The following is a 24,562-nucleotide window of genomic DNA, read 5'->3' on the forward strand; positions in this document are numbered from 1 at the left end:
TTAAACATGATTTTCCCTTTCACAAAACCATGTTGGCTGAAATCTCCCAGCCGTTCATGCTGGGGGGGTTCTCTGCTCCCACTGCAGTGGATGGAGCGTTTGTGTGAAATTCTGACCTCTCCTGAACATTCACTCTTGTTCCCTTTGGCAGCTCTGTCTCCTTTCCCCTCAACTGAGAACCTTCATCCTCGCTTTCACTTCCCTCCATGGCCTCAACCTCTTCCCGTTTCTGACTCTTCTCCAACCATCTGAGGTATCTCTGCATTCCGCTGACAGATTTGTCCAGGATTGTAGTTTGAAATAAGGCTGGGCAGTAAATTAATGGAAATAAAACCAGCAAGAGTGGAGAAATGACAACCATATTTTTAATTAATCAATGTTTGGCCCAAACATCGGGAATGTGTTTACATCTGTTCAAATAAAACCCAAAGCCCCTCAGGTCTGGCAGTCGCAGAAGGGAGAAGGACACCCTGTAGATTCTCAGGCAGATTGTCCCAGACTCTCAAATCTGTCTCAGAGGATGCTGCAGACACCATTCCCAGCTCTCCTTCCCCAGCAAGTGCCAGGGCTCATGGCCAGAGATTATCCAGTCACATGAGTGCGAGTAAGTGAGAATGGAATATTCCAATCCTGTGGTAGCAATGAGATTGATTACATCAGGGGGAAGGAATGTGGTTTATTGGAAATCCAGGGATGGAATTGATTTGGGAATTTCCCTCAGAATGGAAGGATGATATGGACATTCTGGGATGTAGGGAATGGGAAAATGGTATCAAACAGGGGGTAAACTTGGATTGCGAACACAGGACCATAAAGGGAACAGGAAGTTGTCAGTCATCCAACTGGCAAAGCAATGCCACACCACCGGTCACCCAATGATCACCGGGCATAACGGTGGGCAGGTTAATGGCAATTACAAAGTTGGTGGAGTGACCAGTGGAGGAAAGAGTGCCAGCGCGTCGTGAGGTTTGGTACAGAGGACACTCATAGCAATTCTTCACGGCCTGAGGCCCGCCACCGAGCTCCAAGGAAGCCCTCTGACCATCAATCTGAAAAGAGACAAAATCTTTAAATCTTTGCCTGGAGTCTCCCACGCAGCTTTCAAACATCAGTAACTAACACAGAGCAGAATGTGTCAACTCCACACAGTCATCCAAGCTCTGAATTGAACCTGGGTCCCTGGCACTGAGCAGCAGTGCAATCCACCGTGCCACCCTATCCTGGATTGTTCATATGTTTACTGTACTGGATTTTCCTCATGGTTCATATCCCATATTGCCCGAATGCATCCTATCCCAGATTGTTATCATAGAATCCCTAGAGTGCAGAATGAGGCTATTCGGCCCATCGAGCCTGCACCAACAACTATCCCATCCAGGCCCTATCCCCATAACCCCACATATTTATCCCAGCTAGTCCCCTGACATTAAGGGCAATTTAGCAGGGCCAATCAAACTAACCCACACATCTTTGGACTGTGGGAGGAAACCGGAGCACCCGGAGGAAACCCACGCAGACACGGGGAGAATGTGCAGACTCCACACAGACAGTGACCCAAGCCGGGAATCGAACCCGGGTCCCTGGCGCTGTGAGGCAACAGTGCTAACCACTGTGCCACCGTGCTGTTCCGTAATGTATCCCATCTAGCATCGTTCCTGGATCGTTCCAAAGGATCCCATTCCAGATCGTTCCTGTCCTGATTGTTCTAATCATTCCAATGCTGTTACACCGGAATACTGGGATTTAAGTCCTGGTTACAATCAGAAACAATATTGAACTAAATAGTAAGCTGCACCTACCTGTACAGGCAGGAACAGAATCTCAGGCATTTGACAATATCTGTGACCAACATTGGAATCCTTGAGGATATGTCTGTCTGGATCCCAGCAAGCGCCATCCAAATAGAACCCGAACAAGATGGCTCCGTCTTCAGGAGGGGTGGGGTACTGTGTGCAAAGTAACATTTGAACGGTTGGATCCTTCACCTTAGGACCCTGCTCAGTATACACCCCCCGATCATCGCCCTGGGTATACACCCCACTCTTTCCCAGTATATCATCGCCCTAGGTATACACCCTACACCCTGGGCTGAGAGGTGGCAAATGGAGTTTAATGCGGAAAAGTGCGAAGTGATTCACTTTGGAAGGAGTAACAGGAATACAGAGTACTGGGCTAATGGTAAGATACTTGGTAGTGTGGATGAACAGAGGGATCTGGGTGTCCATGTGCATCGATCCCTGAAAGTTGGCACCCAGGTTGATAGGGTTGTTAAGAAGGCGTACGGAGTGTTAGCTTTTATTGGTAGAGGGATTGAGTTTCGGAGCCAGGAGGTCATGTAGGGGATAGATAGAGTGAACGTTCAAAGACTATTTCCTCGGGTGGATGGAGCTATTACAAGGGGGCATAACTATAGGGTTCGTAGTGGGAGATATAGGAAGGATATCAGAGGTAGGTTCTTTACGCAGAGAGTGGTTGGGGTGTGGAATGGACTGCCTGCAGTGATAGTGGAGTCAGACACTTTAGGAACATTTCAGCGGTTATTGGATAGGCACATGGAGCACACCAGTATGATAGGGAGTGGGATAGCTTGATCTTGGTTTCAGATAAAGCTCGGCACAACATCGTGGGTCGAAGGGCCTGTTCTGTGCTGTACTGTTCTATGTTCTATGTTGCAACTGTACAAAACTCTGGTGCGGCCACACTTGGAGTATTGCGTACAGTTCTGGTCGCCGCATTATAGGAAGGATGTGGAAGTGTTGGAAAGGGTGCAGAGGAGCTTTACCAGGATGTTGCCTGGTATGGTGGGAAAATCGTACGAGGAAAGGCTGAGGGGCTTGAGGTTGTTTTCGTTAGAGAGAAGAAGGTTAAGAGGTGACTTAATAGAGGCATACAAGATGATCAGAGGATTAGATAGGGTGGATAGTGAGAGCCTTTTTCCTCGGATGGTGATGGCTAGCACGAGGGGACATAGCTTTAAATTGAGGGGTGATAGATATAGGACAGATGTCAGAGGTAGGTTCTTCACTCAGAGAGTAGTAAGGGCGTGGAATGCCCTGCCTGCAGCAGTAGTGGACTCGTCAACATTAAGAGCATTCAAATGGTTATTGGATAAACATATGGATGATATTAGAATAGTGTAGGTTAGATGGGCTTTAGATTGGTTTCACTGGTCGGCGCAACATCGAGGGCCGAAGGGCCTGTACTGCGCTGTAATGTTCTATGTTCTATGTACTCTCTCCCAGTGTACACCCCACTCTCTCCCAGTATATACCCGACTCTTTCCCAGTATACACTCCCCCGATCATTGCCCTGGGTACACACCCCATTCTCTCCCAGTATACACCCCACACTTTCCCAGTATACTCCCCCGATTATCACCCTGGGTATACACCCCAATCTTTCCCAGTGCACACCTGACTCTTTCCCAGTATACTCCCCCCAATCATCGCCCTGGATATACACTCCACTCTCTCACAGTATACACCCCACTTTGTGTCAGTACACTCCCCTGATCATCACCCTGGGTATACAACCGAGTCTGTCCCAGTATACTCCCCCCGGTCATCACTCTGGGTATACACCCCACTCTGTCCTGGTATACTCCCCCGATCACCGCCCTGGGTATACACCCCACTCTGTCCTGGTATACTCCCCCGATCATCGCCCGGGGTATACACCCCACTCTGTCCCATTATACATCCCCTGATCCTCACCCTGGGTATACATCCCATTCTGTCCCAGTATACACCCCATTCTCTCCCAGTATACTCCCCTGATCGTCACTCTGCGCATACACTATACTGCGTGCTGCCCTGAGTTGTGCTTTATTCCCCAGCGTTTTACCTGGAGCAGGTTGTTGTAGTTAGCACGCACTCACCTTGAAGGCTTGCATCCAGATACTAGGTTTGCGTTTTGGGATGCTCCAGGACTCCTCAGTCTGCTTACTGAGAGGCAGCACGTGAAACTCAAAGGTGACAGTATCCACGGATATCCTATGTTTCCGAGCATGGTTTTGTAACAGAGCTGTCAGGAATCCTGCAATGACACATGGTTAACTATTCTATGATGGGTGCAGGACAGTTATGACAGTAAACCCAGAGTGATCAGGGGCTGGATGCCAGAAATCAATGCGGAGCTATAATTTATTTAAATGATCATTTTAATACAGTTTGAATCTTAACGGGCCCGGGACTGAAGTGTCCGTGCCCGGGACTGAAGTGTCCGTGCCCGGGACTGAAGTGTCTGGGCCCGGGACTGAAGTGTCTGGGCCTGGGACTGAAGTGTCCGTGCCCGGGACTGAAGTGTCTGGGCCCGGGACTGAAGTGTCTGGGCCTGGGACTGAAGTGTCCGTGCCCGGGACTGAAGTGTCTGGGCCCGGGACTGAAGTGTCTGGGCCTGGGACTGAAGTGTCCGGGCCCGGGACTGAAGTGTCTGGGCCCGGGACTGAAGTGTCCGTGCCCGGGACTGAAGTGTCTGGGCCCGGGACTGAAGTGTCCAGGCCCGGGACTGAAGTGTCTGGACCCGGGACTGAAGTGTCTGGACCCGGGACTGAAGTGTCCGGGCCCGGGACTGAAGTGTCCGAGCCTGGGACTGAAGTGTCTGGGCCCGGGTCTGAAGTGTCTGGGCCCGGGACTGAAGTGTCTGGGCCCGGGACTGAAGTGTCTGGACCCGGGACTGAAGTGTCCGGGCCCGGGTCTGAAGTGTCCGGGCCCGGGTCTGAAGTGTCCGAGCCCGGGACTGAAGTGTCTGGGCCTGGGACTGAAGTGTCTGGGCCCGGGACTGAAGTGTCTGGACCCGGGACTGAAGTGTCCGTGCCCGGGCCTGAAGTGTCTGGACCCGGGACTGAAGTGTCTGGGCCCGGGACTGAAGTGTCCGGGCCCGGGACTGAAGTGTCTGGGCCTGGGACTGAAGTGTCTGGGCCCGGGACTGAAGTGTCTGGGCCCGGGACTGAAGTGTCTGAGCCCGGGACTGAAGTGTCCGTGCCCGGGCCTGAAGTGTCTGGACCCGGGACTGAAGTGTCTGGACCCGGGACTGAAGTGTCTGGGCCCGGGACTGAAGTGTCCGGGCCCGGGACAGAAGTGTCTGGGCCTGGGACTGAAGTGTCTGGGCCCGGGACTGAAGTGTCTGGGCCCGGGACTGAAGTGTCCGGACCCGGGACTGAAGTGTCTGGGCCCGGGACTGAAGTGTCCAGGCCCGGGACTGAAGTGTCTGAGCCCGGGACTGAAGTGTCCGGGCCTGGGACTGAAGTGTCTGGACCCGGGACTGAAGTGTCTGGACCCGGGACTGAAGTGTCTGGACCCGGGACTGAAGTGTCCGAGCCCGGGACTGAAGTGTCTGGACCCGGGACTGAAGTGTCTGGACCCGGGACTGAAGTGTCTGGACCCGGGACTGAAGTGTCCGGACCCGGGACTGAAGTGTCCGAGCCCGGGACTGAAGTGTCCATGCCCGGGACTGAAGTGTCCGGGCCCGGGACTGAAGTGTCTGGGCCCGGGTCTGAAGTGTCTGGGCCCGGGACTGAAGTGTCCGGGCCCGGGACTGAAGTGTCTGGGCCTGGGACTGAAGTGTCTGGACCCGGGACTGAAGTGTCCGGGCCCGGGACTGAAGTGTCTGGACCCGGGACTGAAGTGTCTGGGCCTGGGACTGAAGTGTCTGGGCCTGGGACTGAAGTGTCTGGACCCGGGACTGAAGTGTCCGGGCCCGGGACTGAAGTGTCTGGACCCGGGACTGAAGTGTCTGGGCCTGGGACTGAAGTGTCTGGACCCGGGACTGAAGTGTCTGGACCCGGGACTGAAGTGTCTGGACCCGGGACTGAAGTGTCTGGGCCCGGGACTGAAGTGTCCGGGCCCGGGACTGAAGTGTCCGGGCCCGGGACTGAAGTGTCTGGGCCTGGGACTGAAGTGTCTGGACCCGGGACTGAAGTGTCTGGACCCGGGACTGAAGTGTCTGGGCCCGGGACTGAAGTGTCTGGACCCGGGACTGAAGTGTCCGGGCCCGGGACTGAAGTGTCTGGGCCTGGGACTGAAGTGTCTGGGCCTGGGACTGAAGTGTCTGGACCTGGGACTGAAGTGTCCGGGCCCGGGACTGAAGTGTCTGGGCCTGGGACTGAAGTGTCTGAGCCTGGGACTGAAGTGTCCGGGCCCGGGCCTGAAGTGTCTGGACCCGGGACTGAAGTGTCTGGGCCTGGGACTGAAGTGTCCGGGCCCGGGACTGAAGTGTCTGAGCCTGGGACTGAAGTGTCTGGGCCCGGGACTGAAGTGTCTGAGCCTGGGACTGAAGTGTCCGGGCCCGGGACTGAAGTGTCTGAGCCCGGAACTGAAGTGTCTGGGCCCGGGTCTGAAGTGTCCGAGCCCGGGTCTGAAGTGTCCGGGCCCGGGACTGAAGTGTCTGAGCCCGGGACTGAAGTGTCTGGGCCTGGGACTGAAGTGTCCGGGCCCGGGTCTGAAGTGTCTGGGCCCGGGACTGAAGTGTCCGTGCCCGGGACTGAACTGTCCGGGCCCGGGCCTGAAGTGTCCGGGCCTGGGACTGAAGTGTCCAGGCCCGGGACTGAAGTGTCTGGACCCGGGACTGAAGTGTCCGGGCCCGGGACTGAAGTGTCCAGGCCCGGGACTGAAGTGTCTGGACCCGGGACTGAAGTGTCCGGGCCCGGGACTGAAGTGTCCGGACCCGGGACTGAAGTGTCCATGCCCGGGACTGAAGTGTCCGAGCCCGGGACTGAAGTGTCCGTGCCCGGGGCTGAAGTGTCTGGACCCGGGACTGAAGTGTCCGGGCCCGGGACTGAAGTGTCCGGGCCCGGGACTGAAGTGTCCGGGCCTGGGACTGAAGTGTCCGGGCCCGGGACTGAAGTGTCTGGACCCGGGTCTGAAGTGTCTGGGCCTGGGACTGAAGTGTCTGAGCCCGGGACTGAAGTGTCTGGGCCCGGGACTGAAGTGTCCGGGCCCGGGACTGAAGTGTCTGGGCCCGGGTCTGAAGTGTCTGGGCCCGGGACTGAAGTGTCTGGGCCTGGGACTGAAGTGTCCGTGCCCGGGACTGAAGTTTCCGGGCCCGGGACTGAAGTGTCTGGGCCCGGGACTGAAGTGTCTGGGCCCGGGACTGAAGTGTCTGGGCCAGGGACTGAAGTGTCCGAGCCCGGGACTGAAGTGTCTGGGCCCGGGACTGAAGTGTCTGGGCCCGGGACTGAAGTGTCCGTGCCCGGGACTGAAGTGTCTGAGCCCGGGACTGAAGTGTCTGGGCCCGGGACTGAAGTGGGGAGCTGGCGGCCTGACCCTGCTGGAGTGAAGGCCATGAAGGCCCCCCAGAGGGTCAGGAGCCAGGGAGAGTGTCCCACTGACAAGGGACAAAGTGGCAAGACCCAGATACTGCCCATATTAATTTTGAAAATCCCGATGAAAAAACAGCGGGAGTTGCTCCAGGTTTTCCGCAAATTCGACACATAGAATTTTTTTGGGAGAATGGTCCCCATTACATTCAGTTCCTTCTTCCAAATCATTAATATATAATGTGAACAGTTGGGGTCCTGGCACAGATCCCTGCGGAACCCCACTAGTCACTGACTGCCAATCAGAAAAAGACCCATTTATGCCAACTCTTTGCTTCCTATCTGCTAACCAGCTTTCTATCCATCTCTGGACATTACCTGCAATCCCATGTGCTTTATCCACCTTGAATCCCATTAATTTCCCCAAAACCATTTCTCCACAGATTTCCTTCAGCTCCTCACTAAAACCTGTTCTCAGAACACCGAGTACATTACTCATGTCTTCCTTTGTGAAGACAGAAGCAAAGTACAAATTTAATTCCTCAGCCATTTCTTCATTCCCCGTTATGAATTCTAAAGTAAAAGATTATTTATTAGTCACAAGTAAGGCTTACATTAACACGGCAATGAAGTTACTGTGAAATTCCCCTAGTCGCCACAGTCCGGCACCTGTTTGGGTCAAAGCACCTAACCAGCACGTCTTTCAGACTGTGGGGGGAAACCGGAGCACCCGGAGGAAACCCACACAGACACGGGGAGAACATACAAACTCCAAACAGACAGTAATCCAAGTCAGGAATTGAGCTCGGGTCCCTGGCGCTGTGAGGCAGCAGTGCTAACCACCGTGCCGCCCTGAATTCTCCTGTTTCTGACTGTAAGGGGCCTGCATTCATTTGTGTCGATCTTTTTCTCTTTACCTATCTATAAAAACCTTGACAGTCAGTTATGTTCTCCGCCATCTTACTTTCATACTCTATTTTTCCCTTCTTAATCAATCCCTAGGTCCTCCTTTGCTGAATTTTAACCTGCTCCCAATACTCAGGCCTATTGCTTTCTCTTGCCAATTTGTATGTTTCTTCTTTGAATCTGATACTATCTCTAATTTCCCTTGTAAGCCATGGTTTGGCCACAATTCCCTTTCCACTCTTGAGCCAAACAGGAATAAACAACGTCTGGAGTTCACCTATTTGTTCTTTAAATGCCTGTCATTGCCTGTCCACTGTCATAGAGTCAGAGAGGTTTACAGCATGGAAACAGGCCCTTCGGCCCAACCTGTCCATGCCGCCCTTTTTATAACCCCTAAGCTAGTCCCAATTGCCCGCATTTCGCCCATACCCATGTTACCCATGTTACTGTCTAAACGCTTTTTAAAAAACAAAATTGTACCCGCCTCTACTACTACCTCTGGCAGTAGTAGAGGCAGGTTCAATTTACTGCACTCTTTCTAGCTTCTATAATAGGGTGACCAGAACTGTACACAGTATTCCAAGTGTGGCCTTACCAATGTCTTGTCCAACTTCAACAAGACGTCCCAACTCCTGCGTTCAATGTTCTGACCAATGAAACCAAACATGCCGAATGCCTTCTTCACCACTCTGTCCACCTGTGACTCCACTTTCAAGGAGCTATGAACCTCTACCCCTAGATCTCTTTGTTCTATAACTCTCCCCAATGCCCTACCATTAACTGAGTAAGTCCTGCACTGGTTCGATCTACTAAAATGCATCACCTCACATTTATCTAAATTAAACTCCATCTACCATTCGTCAGCCCACTGGCCCAATTGATCAAGATCCCGTTGCAATCCGAGATAACTTTCTTCACTGTCCACTATGCCACCAATCTTGGTGTCATCTGCAAACTTACTAACCATGCCTACTGAATTCTCATCCAAATCATTAATATAAATGACAAATAACAGTGGACCCAGCACCGATCCCTGAGGCACACCGCTGGTCACAGGCCTCCAGTTTGAAAAATAACCCTCTACAACCACCTGTCATCTGTCATCAAGCCAATTCTGTATCCATTTGGCTACCTCACCCTGGATCCCGTGAGATTGAATCTTATGCAACAACCAATGTGGTACCTTGTCAAAGGCCTTGCTAAAGTCCATATAGACAACATCAACTGCACTGCCCTCATCTACCTTCTTTGTTACCCTTTCAAAAAACTCAATCAAATTTGTGAGACATGATTTTCCACTCACAAAGCCATACTGACTGTCCCTAATCAGTCCTTGCATCTCTCAACGCCTGTAGATCCTGTCTCTCAAAATACCTTCCAACAATTTACCCATTACAGATGTGAGGCTCACCGGCCTGTAGTTCCCAGGCTTTTCCCTGCAGCCCTTTTTAAACAAAGGCACAACATTTGCCACCTTCCAATCTTCAGGCACCTCACCTGTGACTATCGATGATTCAAATATCTCTGTTACGGGATCCGCAATTTCCTCCCTAGCCTCCCACAGTGTCCTGGGATACACTTCGTCAGGTCCTGGGGATTTATCTACCTTGATGCGCTTTAAGACTTCCAGCACCTCCTTCTCTGTAATATGTACACTCCTCAAGACATCACTATTTATTTCCCCAAGTTCCCTAACATCCATGCTTTTCTCAACAGTAAATACTGATGAGAAATATTCATTTAGGATCTCACCCATCTCTTGTGGATCCCCACATAGATGACCTATACCTAGTTACTCTTTTGCCTTTTATGTATTTGTAGAATCTCTTTGAATTCTCCTTTGCCTTATCTGCCAAAACAATCTCGTGTCCCCTTTTTGCCCTCCTGATTTCTCTCTTAACTCTACTCCTACACCCCCTATACTCTTCAAGGGATTTACTTGATCCCAGCTGCCTATGCATGTCATGTGCCTCCTTCTCCTTCTTAACCAGGGCCTCAATATCCCGAGTCATCCAGGGTTCCCGACTTCTACCAACCTTGCCCTTCACTCTGAGAGGAATGTGCTTACCCTGAACCCTGGTTAACACACATTTGAAAGCCTCCCACTTACCAGACATCCCTTTGCCTTCCCACAGACTCCCCCAATTAACTTTTGAAAGTTCCTGTCTGATACCATCAAAATTGGCATTGCCCCAATTTAAAATTTTAACTTTTGGGCCTGACCTATCATTCTCTATAGCTATCTTAAAACTAATAGAATTATGGTCACTGGTCCCAAAGTGATCCCTCACTAACACTCCTGTCACCTGCCCTTCCTTATTTCCCAAGAGGAGGTCAAGTTTTGCCCCCTCTCTAGTCGGGCCATCCACATACTGAATGAGAAATTCCTCCTGAATACACTCAACAAATTTCTCTCCATCCAACCCTCTAATACTATGGCTGTCCCAGTCAATGTTGGGAAAGTTAAAATCCTCTACTATTAGCCCCTATTTTTCTTGGAGCTGTCTGTAATCTCCTTACATATTTGCTCCTCAATTTCCCGCTGACTATTTGGGGGTCTATAGTACAACCCTATCAAAGTGATTTCCCCCTTCTTATTTCTCAGTTCTACCCATATAGACTCAGTGGCCGAACCCTCGGATATATCCCCTCTCAGTACGGCCGTGATGCTTTCCCTAATCAAAAGTGCAACTCCCCCTCCTCTCTCATCTCCTGGTCTATCTTTCCTATAGCATCTGTACCCTGGAACATTGAGCTGCCAGTCCTGTCCCTCCCTTAGCCATGTTTCAGTAATTGCTATAATATCCCAGTCCCACGTACCCATCCATGCCCTGAGTTCATCTGCCTTGCCCGTCAGGCCTCTTGCATTGAAATAAATGCAGTTTAATCTGGACTTCCCTTGCTCTCTGTCTTGCTTTTGCCTGATCTGTCTGGTACTAGGATTACTGACACTGCCTTCGCTATTTAATGTGCTCTCTTTAACTTCTGTGCTGTCCTCAACCTTCTCTTCTGTCTCCCTACTGCTTTGGATTCAACCCCCCCCGTCAAACTAGTTTAAACTCTCCTGAGCGGCTCCAGTAAATCTCCCCGCTAGGATATTAGTCACCCTCCAGTTCAGGTGTAACCGGTCCCTCTTGAACAGGTCAGCCCTTCCCCAGAAGTGATCCCAATGTCTTTCCTTTCAGTAATGTTTCTCAGTTCATCATGGCCAGTTCATGCCTCATACCATCATAGTTATGTTTATTAAGATTCAGGACCCTGGTCTCAGAATCAACTCCATCATTATCCACATTGACAATGAATTCTACCACATGGCCACTGGTTCCCAAGGCTTCTCTCACAACCAGATTGCCAACTAATCCTTTCTCATTGCACAATGCCCAGTCCATTCGAGTCTAGATGACCCTTTGTCAGAGCTCTGCCGAAGGGCCATTCAGACTCGAAACGTTGGCTCTATTCTCTGCCCCACAGATGCTGTCAGATCTGCTGAGATTTTCCAGCATTTTCTGTTTTAGTTGTTGTTGTGGACTCTTCCCTTGTTGGTTTCTCAACATATTGCTGCAGTATCCGTCCCAAATGCATTCCAGAAGTTCCTCCTCTATTGTACCATGAATAATTTGACTCTCATAATCTACAATTCCTACCTTTCATTAAGTTGATCTTTCTCTACACCCTAGCTATGCTGTAACACTACATTCTGCACTCTCTCCTTTCCTTCTCTATGAATGGTATGCTTTGTCTGTATAGTGTGCAAGAAACAATACTTTTCACTGTACACTAATACATGTGACAATAATAAATCAAATCAAATCAAAATAAGCAGAATAAAGTCACCCATAATCACAGATGTTCCTTTAACACATGCATTTCTGATTTCCTGTCTAATGCTATTCCTGTCCACGACAGTTTGGTAGTCTGTACACCACCCGCACCAATGTTTCTTGCTGGTTTGTGTTTCTTAACTCGACCCATGCAGATTCCATATGGTCTGTGCTAAAATCTTTCCTCAATATCTTCTTTAATCAACAAGGCAACTGCATCATCTTTTCCTATTTGTCTGTCCTTCCTAAACACTCAATAGTCCTCAATGCTTAGTTCCCATCCTTGCTCACCTTGGAGCCACATCTCCATAATGCCAACAATATCTTTACATCGACTCAGAACTCAGGGTTCAGTATCTGAGAGATCAGTACAGGGATTCAGATAGAGACTGGTACAGGCGTTCAGTATCTGAGAGACCAGTCTGGGAATTCAGATAGAGACTGGTACAGGCGTTCAGTATCTGAGAGACCAGTACAGGGATTCAGATAGAGACTGGTACAGGCGTTCAGTACCTGAGAGACCAGTCTGGGGATTCAGGTAGAGACTGGTACAGGGTGTTCAGTATCTGAGAGACCAGTCCGGGGATTCAGATAGAGACTGGTACAGGCGTTCAGTATCTGAGAGACCAGTACAGGGATTCAGATAGAGACTGGTACAGGCGTTCAGTATCTGAGAGACCAGTACAGGGATTCAGATAGAGACTGGTACAGGCGTTCAGTATCTGAGAGACCAGTACAGGAATTCAGGTAGAGACTGGTACAGGCGTTCAGTATCTGAGAGACCAGTCTGGGAATTCAGATAGAGACTGGTACAGGCGTTCAGTATCTGAGAGACCAGTACAGGGATTCAGATAGAGACTGGTACAGGCGTTCAGTATCTGAGAGACCAGTACAGGGATTCAGATAGAGACTGGTACAGGTGTTCAGTATCTGAGAGACCAGTCTGGGAATTCAGATAGAGACTGGTACAGGCGTTCAGTATCTGAGAGACCAGTACAGGGATTCAGATAGAGACTGGTACAGGCGTTCAGTATCTGAGAGACCAGTACAGGGATTCAGATAGAGACTGGTACAGGCGTTCAGTATCTGAGAGACCAGTACAGGAATTCAGGTAGAGACTGGTACAGGCGTTCAGTATCTGAGAGACCAGTCCGGGGATTCAGATAGAGACTGGTACAGGTGTTCAGTATCTGAGAGACCAGTCTGGGAATTCAGATAGAGACTGGTACAGGCGTTCAGTATCTGAGAGACCAGTACAGGGATTCAGATAGAGACTGGTACAGGCGTTCAGTATCTGAGAGACCAGTACAGGGATTCAGATAGAGACTGGTACAGGCGTTCAGTATCTGAGAGACCAGTACAGGAATTCAGGTAGAGACTGGTACAGGCGTTCAGTATCTGAGAGACGAGTACAGGGATTCAGATAGAGACTGGTACAGGTGTTCAGTATCTGAGAGACCAGTCCGGGGATTCAGATAGAGACTGGTACAGGTGTTCAGTATCTGAGAGAGCAGTACAGGGATTCAGGTAGAGACTGGTACAGGTGTTCAGTATCTGAGAGACCAGTCCGGGGATTCAGATAGAGACTGGTACAGGCGTTCAGTATCTGAGAGACCAGTCCGGGGATTCAGATAGAGACTGGTACAGGCGTTCAGTATCTGAGAGACCAGTACAGGGATTCAGATAGAGACTGGTACAGGGTGTTCAGTATCTGAGAGACCAGTACAGGGATTCAGATAGAGACTGGTACAGGGTGTTCAGTACCTGAGAGACCAGTCCAGGGATTCAGATAGAGACTGGTACAGGTGTTCAGTACCTGAGAGACCAGTACAGGGATTCAGATAGAGACTGGTACAGGTATTCAGTATCTGAGAGATCAGTCCGGGGATTCAGATAGAGACTGGTACAGGCGTTCAGTATCTGAGAGACCAGTACAGGGATTCAGATAGAGACTGGTACAGGCGTTCAGTATCTGAGAGACCAGTACAGGGATTCAGATAGAGACTGGTACAGGGTGTTCAGTATCTGAGAGACCAGTCCGGGGATTCAGATAGAGACTGGTACAGGTGTTCAGTATCTGAGAGACCAGTACAGGGATTCAGGTAGAGACTGGTACAGGTGTTCAGTATCTGAGAGATCAGTCCGGGGATTCAGATAGAGACTGGTACAGGGTGTTCAGTATCTGAGAGACCAGTCCGGGGATTCAGATAGAGACTGGTACAGGGTGTTCAGTATCTGAGAGACCAGTACAGGGATTCAGATAGAGACTGGTACAGGGTGTTCAGTACCTGAGAGACCAGTCCGGGGATTCAGATAGAGACTGGTACAGGTGTTCAGTATCTGAGAGACCAGTACAGGGATTCAGATAGAGACTGGTACAGGTATTCAGTATCTGAGAGACCAGTCCGGGGATTCAGATAGAGACTGGTACAGGCGTTCAGTATCTGAGAGACCAGTACAGGGATTCAGATAGAGACTGGTACAGGGTGTTCAGTATCTGAGAGACCAGTCCGGGGATTCAGATAAGAGACTGGTACAGGTGTTCAGTACCTGAGAGACCAGTACAGGGATTCAGATAGAGACTGGTACAGGTGTTCAGTATGTGAGAGACCAGTCCGGGGATTCAGATAGAGACTGGTACAGGTGTTCAGTATCCGAAAAACCATAAGACCATAAGACATAGGAGCAGAATTAAGCCACTCGGCCCATCTAGTCTGTTCCGCCATTCAATTATGGCTGATATTTTTGTCATCCCGATTCTCCTGCCTTTTCCCCATAACCCCTGATCCCCTTATTAATCAATAACCTATCTATCTCTGTATTAAAGACACTCAATGATCTGGCCTCCACAGCCTTCTGCGGCAAAAAGTTCCACAGATTCACCATTCTCTGGCTGAAGAAATTCCTCCTCATCTCTGTTTCAAGGGAAAGTCCCTTCAGCCTGAGGTTGTGGCCTCCGGTTCTACTTTCACCTACTAGTGGAAACATCCTCTCTACATCCAGTTTATCCAGGCCTCACAGTATCCTGTAAGTTTCAATAAGATCCCCCCTCATCCTTCTAAACTCCAATGAGTACAGACCCAGAGTCCTCAACCGTTCCTCATACGATAAGTTCTTCATTCCAGGGATCATTCTTGTGAATCTTCTCTGGACCCTTTTCAAGCCAGCACATCCTTCTTTAGATAGGGGGCCCAAAACTGCTCAAAATGCTCCAAATGAGGTCTGACCAGAGCCTTCCACAGCCTCAGAAGTAGATCCCTGCTCTTGTATTCTAGCCCTCTCGACATGAATGCTAACATTATATTTGCCTTCCTAACTGCCGACTGAACCTGCACGTTAACCTTAAGCGAATCTTGAACAATGACTCCCAAGTACAGGGATTCAGACAGGGACTGGTACAGGTGCTGAGGTGCTGAGAGACCAGCACTGGGGATCAGATGCTTACCTTGGGGAAAGAAGAAAGCTGAGAGCCAGAATGCATGTGGTAATGCGCTACCAACCTCCTCCATCACTTTTGCAGATGGAGCATGTACTTTCGCTGTTGTCTGGGGAAAGATCCTGTTGTAGATCAAGAAATCAATAATGTTAGAACATACACTGACAAATAACACCAGCAGCCTGATCAATGCATATCCAGAGAGACTGTAATGTATAACCACAGACTGTGGTGACATTATAATATATATCCAGAAACTGTAATTATATTCAGAGACTGTAATTATATCCAGAAAGTGTGGGCTGACGAATGGCAGATGGAGTTTAATTTAGATAAATGCGAGATGATGAATTTTAGTAGATTGAACCAGGGCAGGACTTACTCAGTTAATGGTAGGGCGTTGGGGAGAGTTACAGAACAGAGAGATCCAGGGGTACAGGTTCATAGCTCCTTGAAAGTGGAGTCACAGGTGGACAGAGTGGTGATGAAGGTATTTGACATGCTTGGTTTCATTGGTCAGAACATTGAATACAGGAGTTGGGACGTCTTGTTGAAGTTGTACAAGCATTAGTAAGGCCACACTTGAAATACTGTGTACAAATCTGGTCACCCTATTATAGAAAGGATATTATTAAACTAGAAAGAGTGCAGAAAAGATTTACTAGGATGCTACCAGGATTTGATGGATTGAGTTATAAGGAGAGGCTGGATAGACTGGGACTTTTTTCTCTGGAGCGTAGGAGGCTGAGGGGTGATCTTATAGAGGTCTATAAAATAATGAGGGGCATAGATCAGCTGGATAGTCAATATCTTTTCCCAAAGGTAGGGGAGTCTAAAACTCGAGGGCACAGGTTTAAGGTGAGAGGGGAGAGAGACAAAAGTGTCCAGAGGGGCAATTTTTTCACACAGAGGGTGGTGAGTGTCTGGAATAAGCTGCCAGAGGTAGTAATAGAGGCGGGTACAATTTTGTCTTTTAAAAAGCGTTTAGACAGTTACATGGGTACGATGGGTATAGAGGGATATGGGCCAAATGCGGGCAATTGGGACTAGCTTAGAGGTTTAAAAAAATGGGTGGCATGGACAAGTTGGGCCGAAGGGCCTGTTTCCATGCTGTAAACCTCTATGGCTCTAATGTATATCCACAGACTGGGTAATGTATAAGGCCCTGAACTGGGAAGGGTCTGACACGGGGGTGGGGGTGGAGGGAGGAATGGTTGCCTGTGAGTTCAGGACTGAACATGTTGACTCTAAGTGTGTGGGGGTGCGGGTAGTGGCTTCCCCTGAGGGGACAGGGATTGAATTCTGTGAATGTATGCTAGGTTTGAGAGTCGAGAGAGGTGAGAAGAGAGAATTACTCTGGCAGTATGGAGATCATTTGTCCTTTTGTGGCACTGGGTGTCCATCCACTTATGCAGCGAGCTGGCATTTACAAATCTGCCAGTCTCTTCCACGTGGGGTTGGTGAACTTGCTTCAGAGTCATGGAACCATAGAAACCCTACAGTGCAGAAACCAGCCATTCGGCCCATCGAGTCTGCACCGACCACAATCCCACCCAGGCCCTACCCCCATATCCCTATACATTTACCCGCTAATCCCTCTAACTTACGCATCTCAAGACACTAAAGGGCAATTTTAGCATGGCCAGTCAACCTAACCTGCACATCTTTGGACTGTGGAAGGAAACCGGAGCACCCGGAGGAAACCCACGCAGACATGAGGAGAATGTGCAAATTCCACACAGACAGTGACCCAAACCGGGAATTGAACCCAGGTCCCTGGAGCTGTGAAGCAGCAGTGCTAATCACTGCTACCGTGCTGTCCCTGTGTCCAGAGACTGTCCTCCCTGTGGATGGATACAAGACATCTTGGCTAGACTCCATGGCCTCCATGAGGGAGGGCTCTAAAAATTTGGGAACAGATTTCTTTGAAGCCACTCTCTGCCTTGTACAGGAAGGTGTGTCACTGGGACAACCTTTAAATGGTGATCAAAGAGACCAGCTGATGGTAGGATGAGCAAATCAGTGGCTGCCTGTAACTGAGAGGACGCGAAGACCAGCCACCACTGGTGGCAAGCTAATCAGTGCTTTTCCCACAAGGTGCACTGCAGGCACTCAAGGTTCCTTAGGCAGCACCTTCCAAACCCACAACCACTACCATCTAGAAGGACAAGAGTAGCAGATACTTGGGAACATCACCACCTGGAGGTTCCCCTCCAAGTCACTCAGCATCCGGACTTGGAAATATATCATCGTTTCTTCATTGTCGCTGGCTCAAAATCCTATCTGTGTGGAGTTTGCATGTTCTCCCCGTGTCTGCGTGGGTTTCCTCTGGGTGCTCTGGTTTCCTCCCAGTCCAAAGATGTGCTGGTTAGGTGGACTGGCCATGCTAAATTGACCCTTAGTGTCAGGGGGACTAGCAGGGTAAATACGTGAGGTTACCCTGGGTGGGATTGTTTCTGGTGCAGGCTCAAATGGGCCAAATGGCCTCCTTCTGCACTGTAGGGATTCTATGATTGTATGAACAAAGTTTCAGTTAAGATTTATTTATTTGTCACAAGTAAGGCTTACATTAACACTGCAATGAAGTTCCTGTGCAGGAAGGGAAAATAGTTTTAAAAAATATTTGTGGGAATATTGCCTTATTCTGTAAAGAAGACTATGCGTGTAAATGATTTGATTAAGCTGGAAACAGGTTAACAGATAATTTGTCTGGGAGAGTTGAGGGAAGAGGAGTAAAGATGCTAGGTGCATGCACTTGTAATGGGAGTTCCCTGATCAAGTGGTTTATCAATAAATCGACCAGGTTTAGAAATGTGCATTAGGAGATAGGGGCTTGTTAATTTTTCAGCTGTTGAATATCAAAAAGTCAGAGGTGACATGAAACACAGGAGTTCCACATGAGTAAACAGGAGAGGGTGCTTTTCACTTTATTGATCTGAAAACAAAGACAAGTAGAAACATGAAAGATTTTATATTTTGGAGAAGTTGAGTTGAAAGAAGTGCTGAAGACAATGGAGTTACAGATGAAAGGGGAAGTAAAGGTATTGAGAAGGAGATGTTGAGAAGGTTTGGCAGTAGCTGTGTGAGGAAGGCCTCTTGAAAACAGCTCAGGGTTGTGAGCATGTGCAGTCTGAATCAACTATCCAATCAAGACAGAACGGTCATGGGCTGTGAAAAACAGTCTCGTTTCTGAACATCTCCTGGATTTCCTCAGCTGTGTGGAAGGTGGTTCAGGAGGTTGTATGGTATAGTTTATTAACGTGATAACAGCATTGCCTTATATATCACCAGATTTTTATAGTTAAACATCTATAAGGGAATGTTGCCTGGAAGGCGTTTTACTTGTGGGTCTGACTAAGTAGGGAGGCTTTTAGGAGGAATGTTTTGTGAGACTAAAGTTAACTGTGTAACTGTAATTTTGTGTCTTTGCTTTTTCTTTTCTTGTCTTAATAAAGGTTTTACTTTTAATTTTTGAAATCCTAGAAGTGTTTCTGGGCTGCTTGTTGCTGAGATCAGTACTTTCTTCTCATTTTCAGAATACAAAATGGCCTGTAAACCAGGTTTCCCTCTGCAATTTGCTTTGCTGGGTCCATGACATTACCTTTGTTGAGCAGTTGCAACAAACTGTCTTGACCAGGTCTTGAAGAAGTTCACTCTATCAATAAGGTCATCAATCCATGATGCGAGAGGTTTGCAGGATTCATACGAATGGAGCTACACCGGAGAAGAAGAATAAATTCTGAGAGAGATGCAACTTCAAAAAAAAAACACTCTCGAGCTTTTAATAACCTTTCAAAGTCCCTTGTATCATATACACTTCCTATTAGCATCACATTTACAACTACTTGAGAAATAGGCAATGAACTTACTCCAATATTCAAAATGCTCATCGGCCTTAACTCCGTACTCCCTACTGTTCACTCTCTAGCTCAGCCTACATTCATAAAACATAGAACATAGAAGATCGGAGCAGGAGGAGGCCTCTTGGCCCTTCGAGCCTGCTCCGCCATTCATTACGATCATGGCTGATCATCCAACTCGATAGCCTAATCCTGCTTTCTCCCCATAACCTATGATCCCATTTGCCCCAAGTGCTATATCCAGCCGCCTCTTGAATGCATTCAATGTTTTGGCATCAACTACTTCCTGTGGTAATGAATCCCACAGGCTCACCACTCTTTGGGTGAAGAAATGTCTCCTCACCTCCGTCCTAAATGGTCTACCCTGAGTTCTCAGATTGTGACCCCAGGTTCTGGGCTCCCCCACCATCAGGAACATCCTCCCTGCATCTACCCTGTCTAGTCCTGTTAGAATTTTATAAGTCTCTATGAGATCCCCCCTCATTTGTCTGAACTCCAGTGAAAACAATCCTAACCTAGTCAATCTCTCCTCATACATCAGTCCCTCCAACCCCGGAATCAGCCTGGTAAACCTTCGCTGCACTCCCTCGAGAGCAAGGACATCCTTCCTCAGAAAAGGAGACCAAAACTGCACACAATACTCTAGGTGTGGCCTCACCAAGGCCCTGTATAATTGCAACAACACATCCCTGCTCCTGTACTCAAAACCTCTCGCAATGAAGGCCAACATACCATTTGCCTTCTTTACCGCCTGCTGCACCTGCATGCTTACCTTCAGTGACTGGTGCACAAGGACACCCAGTTCCCACTGCACCAATTTACAGCCATTCAGGTAGTAATCTGCCTTCTTGTTTTTGCTTCCAAAGTGAATAACCTCACATTTATCCAAATTATACGGCATCTGCCATTGATTAGCCCACTCACCCAACCTGTCCAGATCACTCTGAAGGATCTCTGTATCCTCGTCACAGTTCACCCTCCCACCCAACTTGGTATCATCTGCAAACTTTGAGATGTTACATTTTGTTCCCTCATCCAACCTTAATATATATTGTGAATAGCTGGGGTCCCAGCACCGATCCCTGTGGCATCCCACTAGTTACTGCCTGCCAATTTGAAAAGCATCCATTAATTCCTACTCCTTGTTTCTCATTAACTGAGCATCCACAACCCCCCGGGTATAAAATTTCAAATATTGACAACATTTGAGTGAAGTAATCTCTCCCCATCTCAGTTTCTTATTCTGAGACTAACCCCGTCTAGATTTCCCCACTCAGGGTAGACATCCTCTCAGTATCTAACCTGTCAAACCTTTTCAGAAACTTTTATGTTCAAATGAGTTCATGGCTAATTCTTCTAAACTACAGAGAATAGAAACCCCTGTGAGAGGTGACAGGTTCTTGGGGGTAGGTGGGATGCAGATTTAAGGTTACTATCAGATCAGCCATGATTTGGCATCCAGCAGAGGAGCATTCTGGGAGAAATCGACTCAGTCACCTTGACCGTACAGTGGGAAGCGGAAGAACCCCTTCAGTGGTAAACAGGGGGAAGAGTATCCAGCAGAGGTGGCCGAGGAGCATTCTGGGAGAAATTGACTCAGTCACCTCAACTGTACAGTGGGTTAGCAGAACAACTGGCATCAAGGAGTGGGTAAGCCCGAGACACTACATTAGTGTTTCCCTACCGCCCTCCTCCTCTAACCAAAACAAAAGGAACTGTGAGGAGAAGCAAAGTAAAAACAAGGTAAGATTCTTATTCTTATATCTTTCTTAAGAGTACAAGGGCAGAGATGGCAGTTTAAGTAGTGATATGCTCCTCCTGTTAGATGTGGCAGATCAAGGATCTTTCTATGCCCCTGATGACTATGACTGCGGGAAGTGTGAGCAGCTGAAGTGGTTTGGTTGGAGCAGCAGCTGGACACATTGTGGAGCAAACATGGGGCAGAGAGTGCGATAGACACCAGCTTCAATTCCATTCGTCACTTTTCTGCTCACCTGCCCAATCCACTGCTGTCTACAGCTATTCTCCTCACTCTCAACCTCACGGCCAATATCTGCATCTCCTGCAAACCTCTTGATCATGCTCCCTACATTCATGTCCAAATCACTGATATCTAGCACAAAGATCAGGGACCTAATACTGAGCCCACTGGAAACAACCTTCTCATCGCAAAACACCCGTCAACAATTACCCTTTGTTTCCTGCCGCTGAGCCAATTTACTATCCCAGCTTGCTACCTTCCCATATTCTATGGGCTTTTTGTTAACCAGTCCTCCAGGTGGGACTTTGTCGAAAGTCTTGCTAGGATCCAGGTAGACCCATCAACTGCATTACCGTCATCAACCCTCATCGCTACTTTCTCACACAATTCAATCATGTTAGTCAGACACAATCTTCACTTCACAAATCTATGTTGACTATCCCTGATCAATCTGTGCCTTTCTAATTGACAATTTATCCTGTCTCTCAGAATTGATTCCAATAATTTGCCCACTGCTAAGGTTACACTGACTGGCCTGTGATTAGTTCTGTTTTTAATCGAAGCAGCAGTGCTCCAATCCTCTGGAACAGCCCCTGTATCCAGTGAGGATTGGAATAGAGATCACTCAGACCATTTGTTAGTTAGAAAACAGCATCATCCTATTTCCCAGCCCTGGGTTAACAGCCCTGTAATTACAGAGCTTCATGTATATATTGAAATGTTTTTGAAGTACGGTGATGGTTTCTGTCTCTCCCAGCCTGTCAGGTAGTGAGATCCAGATCCCAACACACCTGGGCAAAAACCTTTTCCTCAACTTCCCTCAAACCGTACTACCAATTACTATTAACCTCGACCCCCTGATTATTGACTGCTTGGGAAAGGGGTCCGTCCAATTCGTTCATCTGGATCTCTCATAATTTCATACACATCAGTCCCCAGAAACCACAGCCAATCTGATCTCTGCTCATAGCTACAATCTTTTCTCTAATGCTGGAACTGTACACAAGTACACTAGCTGGAGCCTGGCCCATGTTTTACACAATTTAACGTAATCTTCCTGCTCTTATACTCAAGGCCTCTGCTAATGAAAGAAATTATCCTGATGACCCTTTTACTTCGGAGGAAGAATGGGTTTCGGTTCATAGAATCACTGAATTCCTACAGTGCAGAAGAAGGCCATTCAACCCATCAAATCTGCACCAACTCTCCGACAGAGCATCCCACCCAGGCCCTAGGCCCTGTAACTCATATATTTATCCCGCTAATCCCCCTAACCCACACTTCTTGAGATTCTAAGGGGCAGTTAACATGGCCAATCCACCTAACCTACATGTCTTTGGACTATGGGAGGAAACCGGAGCACCCGGAGGAAACCCACGCAGACACGTGGAGAACGTGCAAACTCCACACAGCCACCCAAGGCTGGAGTTGAACCCAGGTCCCTGGTGCTGTGAGGCAGCAGCGCTAACCACTGTGCCGCCATGCCATCCTAATTCATGGGGCATTGGCACCAATACTAGGGAAAGAGGGCTGTATCATGGGATGAACAACACTTAAAGTGAGCTGTGATAAACCGGGGGAAGAGCATCCAGCAGAGGGGACAGAGGAGCATTCTGGGAGAAATCGACTCAGTGGGTAGCATATTCCTTTTGTTTGCAGAGAAGCCGTAGTTAATGAGTGTGAATGTGTGTGAATGTACTCTTGCCTATTGCAACAGCTGGAATGATTGGCTGATTGAATCAAACATATTCCTCTGGCTGTTGATAATAGTGATGTGGAGATGCCGGCGTTGGATTGGGGTGAACACAGTAAGTGTTTTAACAACACCAGGTTAAAGTCCAACAGGTTTATTTGGTAGCAAATACCATTAGCTTTCGGAGCGCTGCTCCTTCGTCAGATGGAGTGGAAATGTGCTCTCAAACAGGGCACAGAGACACAAAATCAAGTTACAGAATACTGATTAGAATGCGAATCCCTACAGCCAGCCAGATCTTAAAGATACAGACAATGGCCTAAACCGGGATGTTGGATTTATGTCACATTATCAGTAACCCCCACAGCTTGCCTCCTGGACTTACAGGCTGTCCTGTCTGGAGACAATACACATCTCTTTAACCTGTGCTTAATGCTCCCTCCACCCACATTGTCTGTATCTTTAAGATCTGGTTGGTTGTAGGGATTCGCATTCTAATCAGTATTCTGTAACTTGATTTTGTGTCTCTGTGCCCTGTTTGAGAGCACATTTCCACTCCATCTGACGAAGGAGCAGCGCTCCGAAAGCTAATGGTATTTGCTACCAAATAAACCTGTTGGACTTTAACCTGGTGTTGTTAAAACACTTACTGTGTTGATAATAGTACAGATTGTACTCAACCAGCCCATGTTTGCAAAACTCAAAAAAAACCCATTTAATATCAGATGTGATTCTGAGATTGGGCAGCACTTGCTGAATAATACTGAATGTGCTAATAGCTATGCTAACAAGTCGGCTTGTAATGTGGCTCATTTACACTCGCTGGAAATGACATATCTTCATACACAGAGCCCATTCCCTGTAAATAAAAGAAATATGTTCAGGTCTCACACCTTTTTCAAACTACCCAGGAGCTGGAAGAGTTTATTGTTCCATGTTGCTTTCTGCTTGGTAATGTCTCAGCCAATCAGAGTCTAGATGCCAACTGAGCTACACCTTTCCTGTAGCATGAATTGTGATTGTTTGAAATTTGACATTCTTACATTTGCCTTGTCTCTCATTTCAGTAATATTCAACTTTTGTAGGAGCAAGCTGTTATCTGTTTTATTTATTCCTCTTGGCTCACTGGAGCTATACTGTATTAACGTATGTACTGGACCAAGCGTGGGAAACAGACAGAATAGAAGTAGCTATGGACGAGATCTCACACCATTAATAAGCCCTGTTTAATTTTAACCCTCTATCACCTCTCTAATAGACAACACAGTAACTGGTTCTTGCTTTTGTACCTATCCCTCTATTCACAAAAGCCAGGATCCCCATGTACCTTAACCGCTTTCTCAGCTTGCCTTATCACTTAGTCTGCACATACCCCCAGATCCTCTGCCCCTGCATTCCCTTTAGAATTGGATCCTTTATTTTATGTTGTTTCTCCCTCATGCTTTCCATCACTCAATCACTTCACATTTCTCTACAATAAATTTCACCTGTCATTTGTCAGCCCTTTGCATCAACCTGTCTGTGACCTTTTGAAATTTATTGCACTGTGAATCTCTGTCCCCAGAACCAGCTATTCTGCCACGCTGTATTCCCATGTTATTGATGTAAGA

The 24,562-nt window shown here is 48.2% G+C and overlaps 1 protein-coding gene across 1 annotated transcript in view; it reads right to left on the reverse strand.

The window, feature by feature from the left end:
• Positions 1–389: 389 nt before the first annotated feature.
• Positions 390–24,562, reverse strand: part of LOC144493937 (dynein axonemal heavy chain 6-like) — an 814,395-nt gene continuing 790,222 nt past the window's right edge. Inside the window, exons 76-80 of the mRNA XM_078213513.1 lie at positions 19,020–19,132; positions 15,428–15,540; positions 3,878–4,035; positions 1,800–1,946; positions 390–1,049 (exon numbers count right to left, since the gene is read on the reverse strand). Of these exons, the coding sequence (XP_078069639.1) occupies positions 831–1,049; positions 1,800–1,946; positions 3,878–4,035; positions 15,428–15,540; positions 19,020–19,132 (750 nt within the window). The 3' untranslated portion in view covers positions 390–830. The remainder of the gene's footprint in view (positions 1,050–1,799; positions 1,947–3,877; positions 4,036–15,427; positions 15,541–19,019; positions 19,133–24,562) is intronic.

This window comes from Mustelus asterias, chromosome 5 (genome assembly GCF_964213995.1).
Source record: "Mustelus asterias chromosome 5, sMusAst1.hap1.1, whole genome shotgun sequence".
NCBI classification, from domain to species: Eukaryota; Metazoa; Chordata; class Chondrichthyes; order Carcharhiniformes; family Triakidae; genus Mustelus; species Mustelus asterias.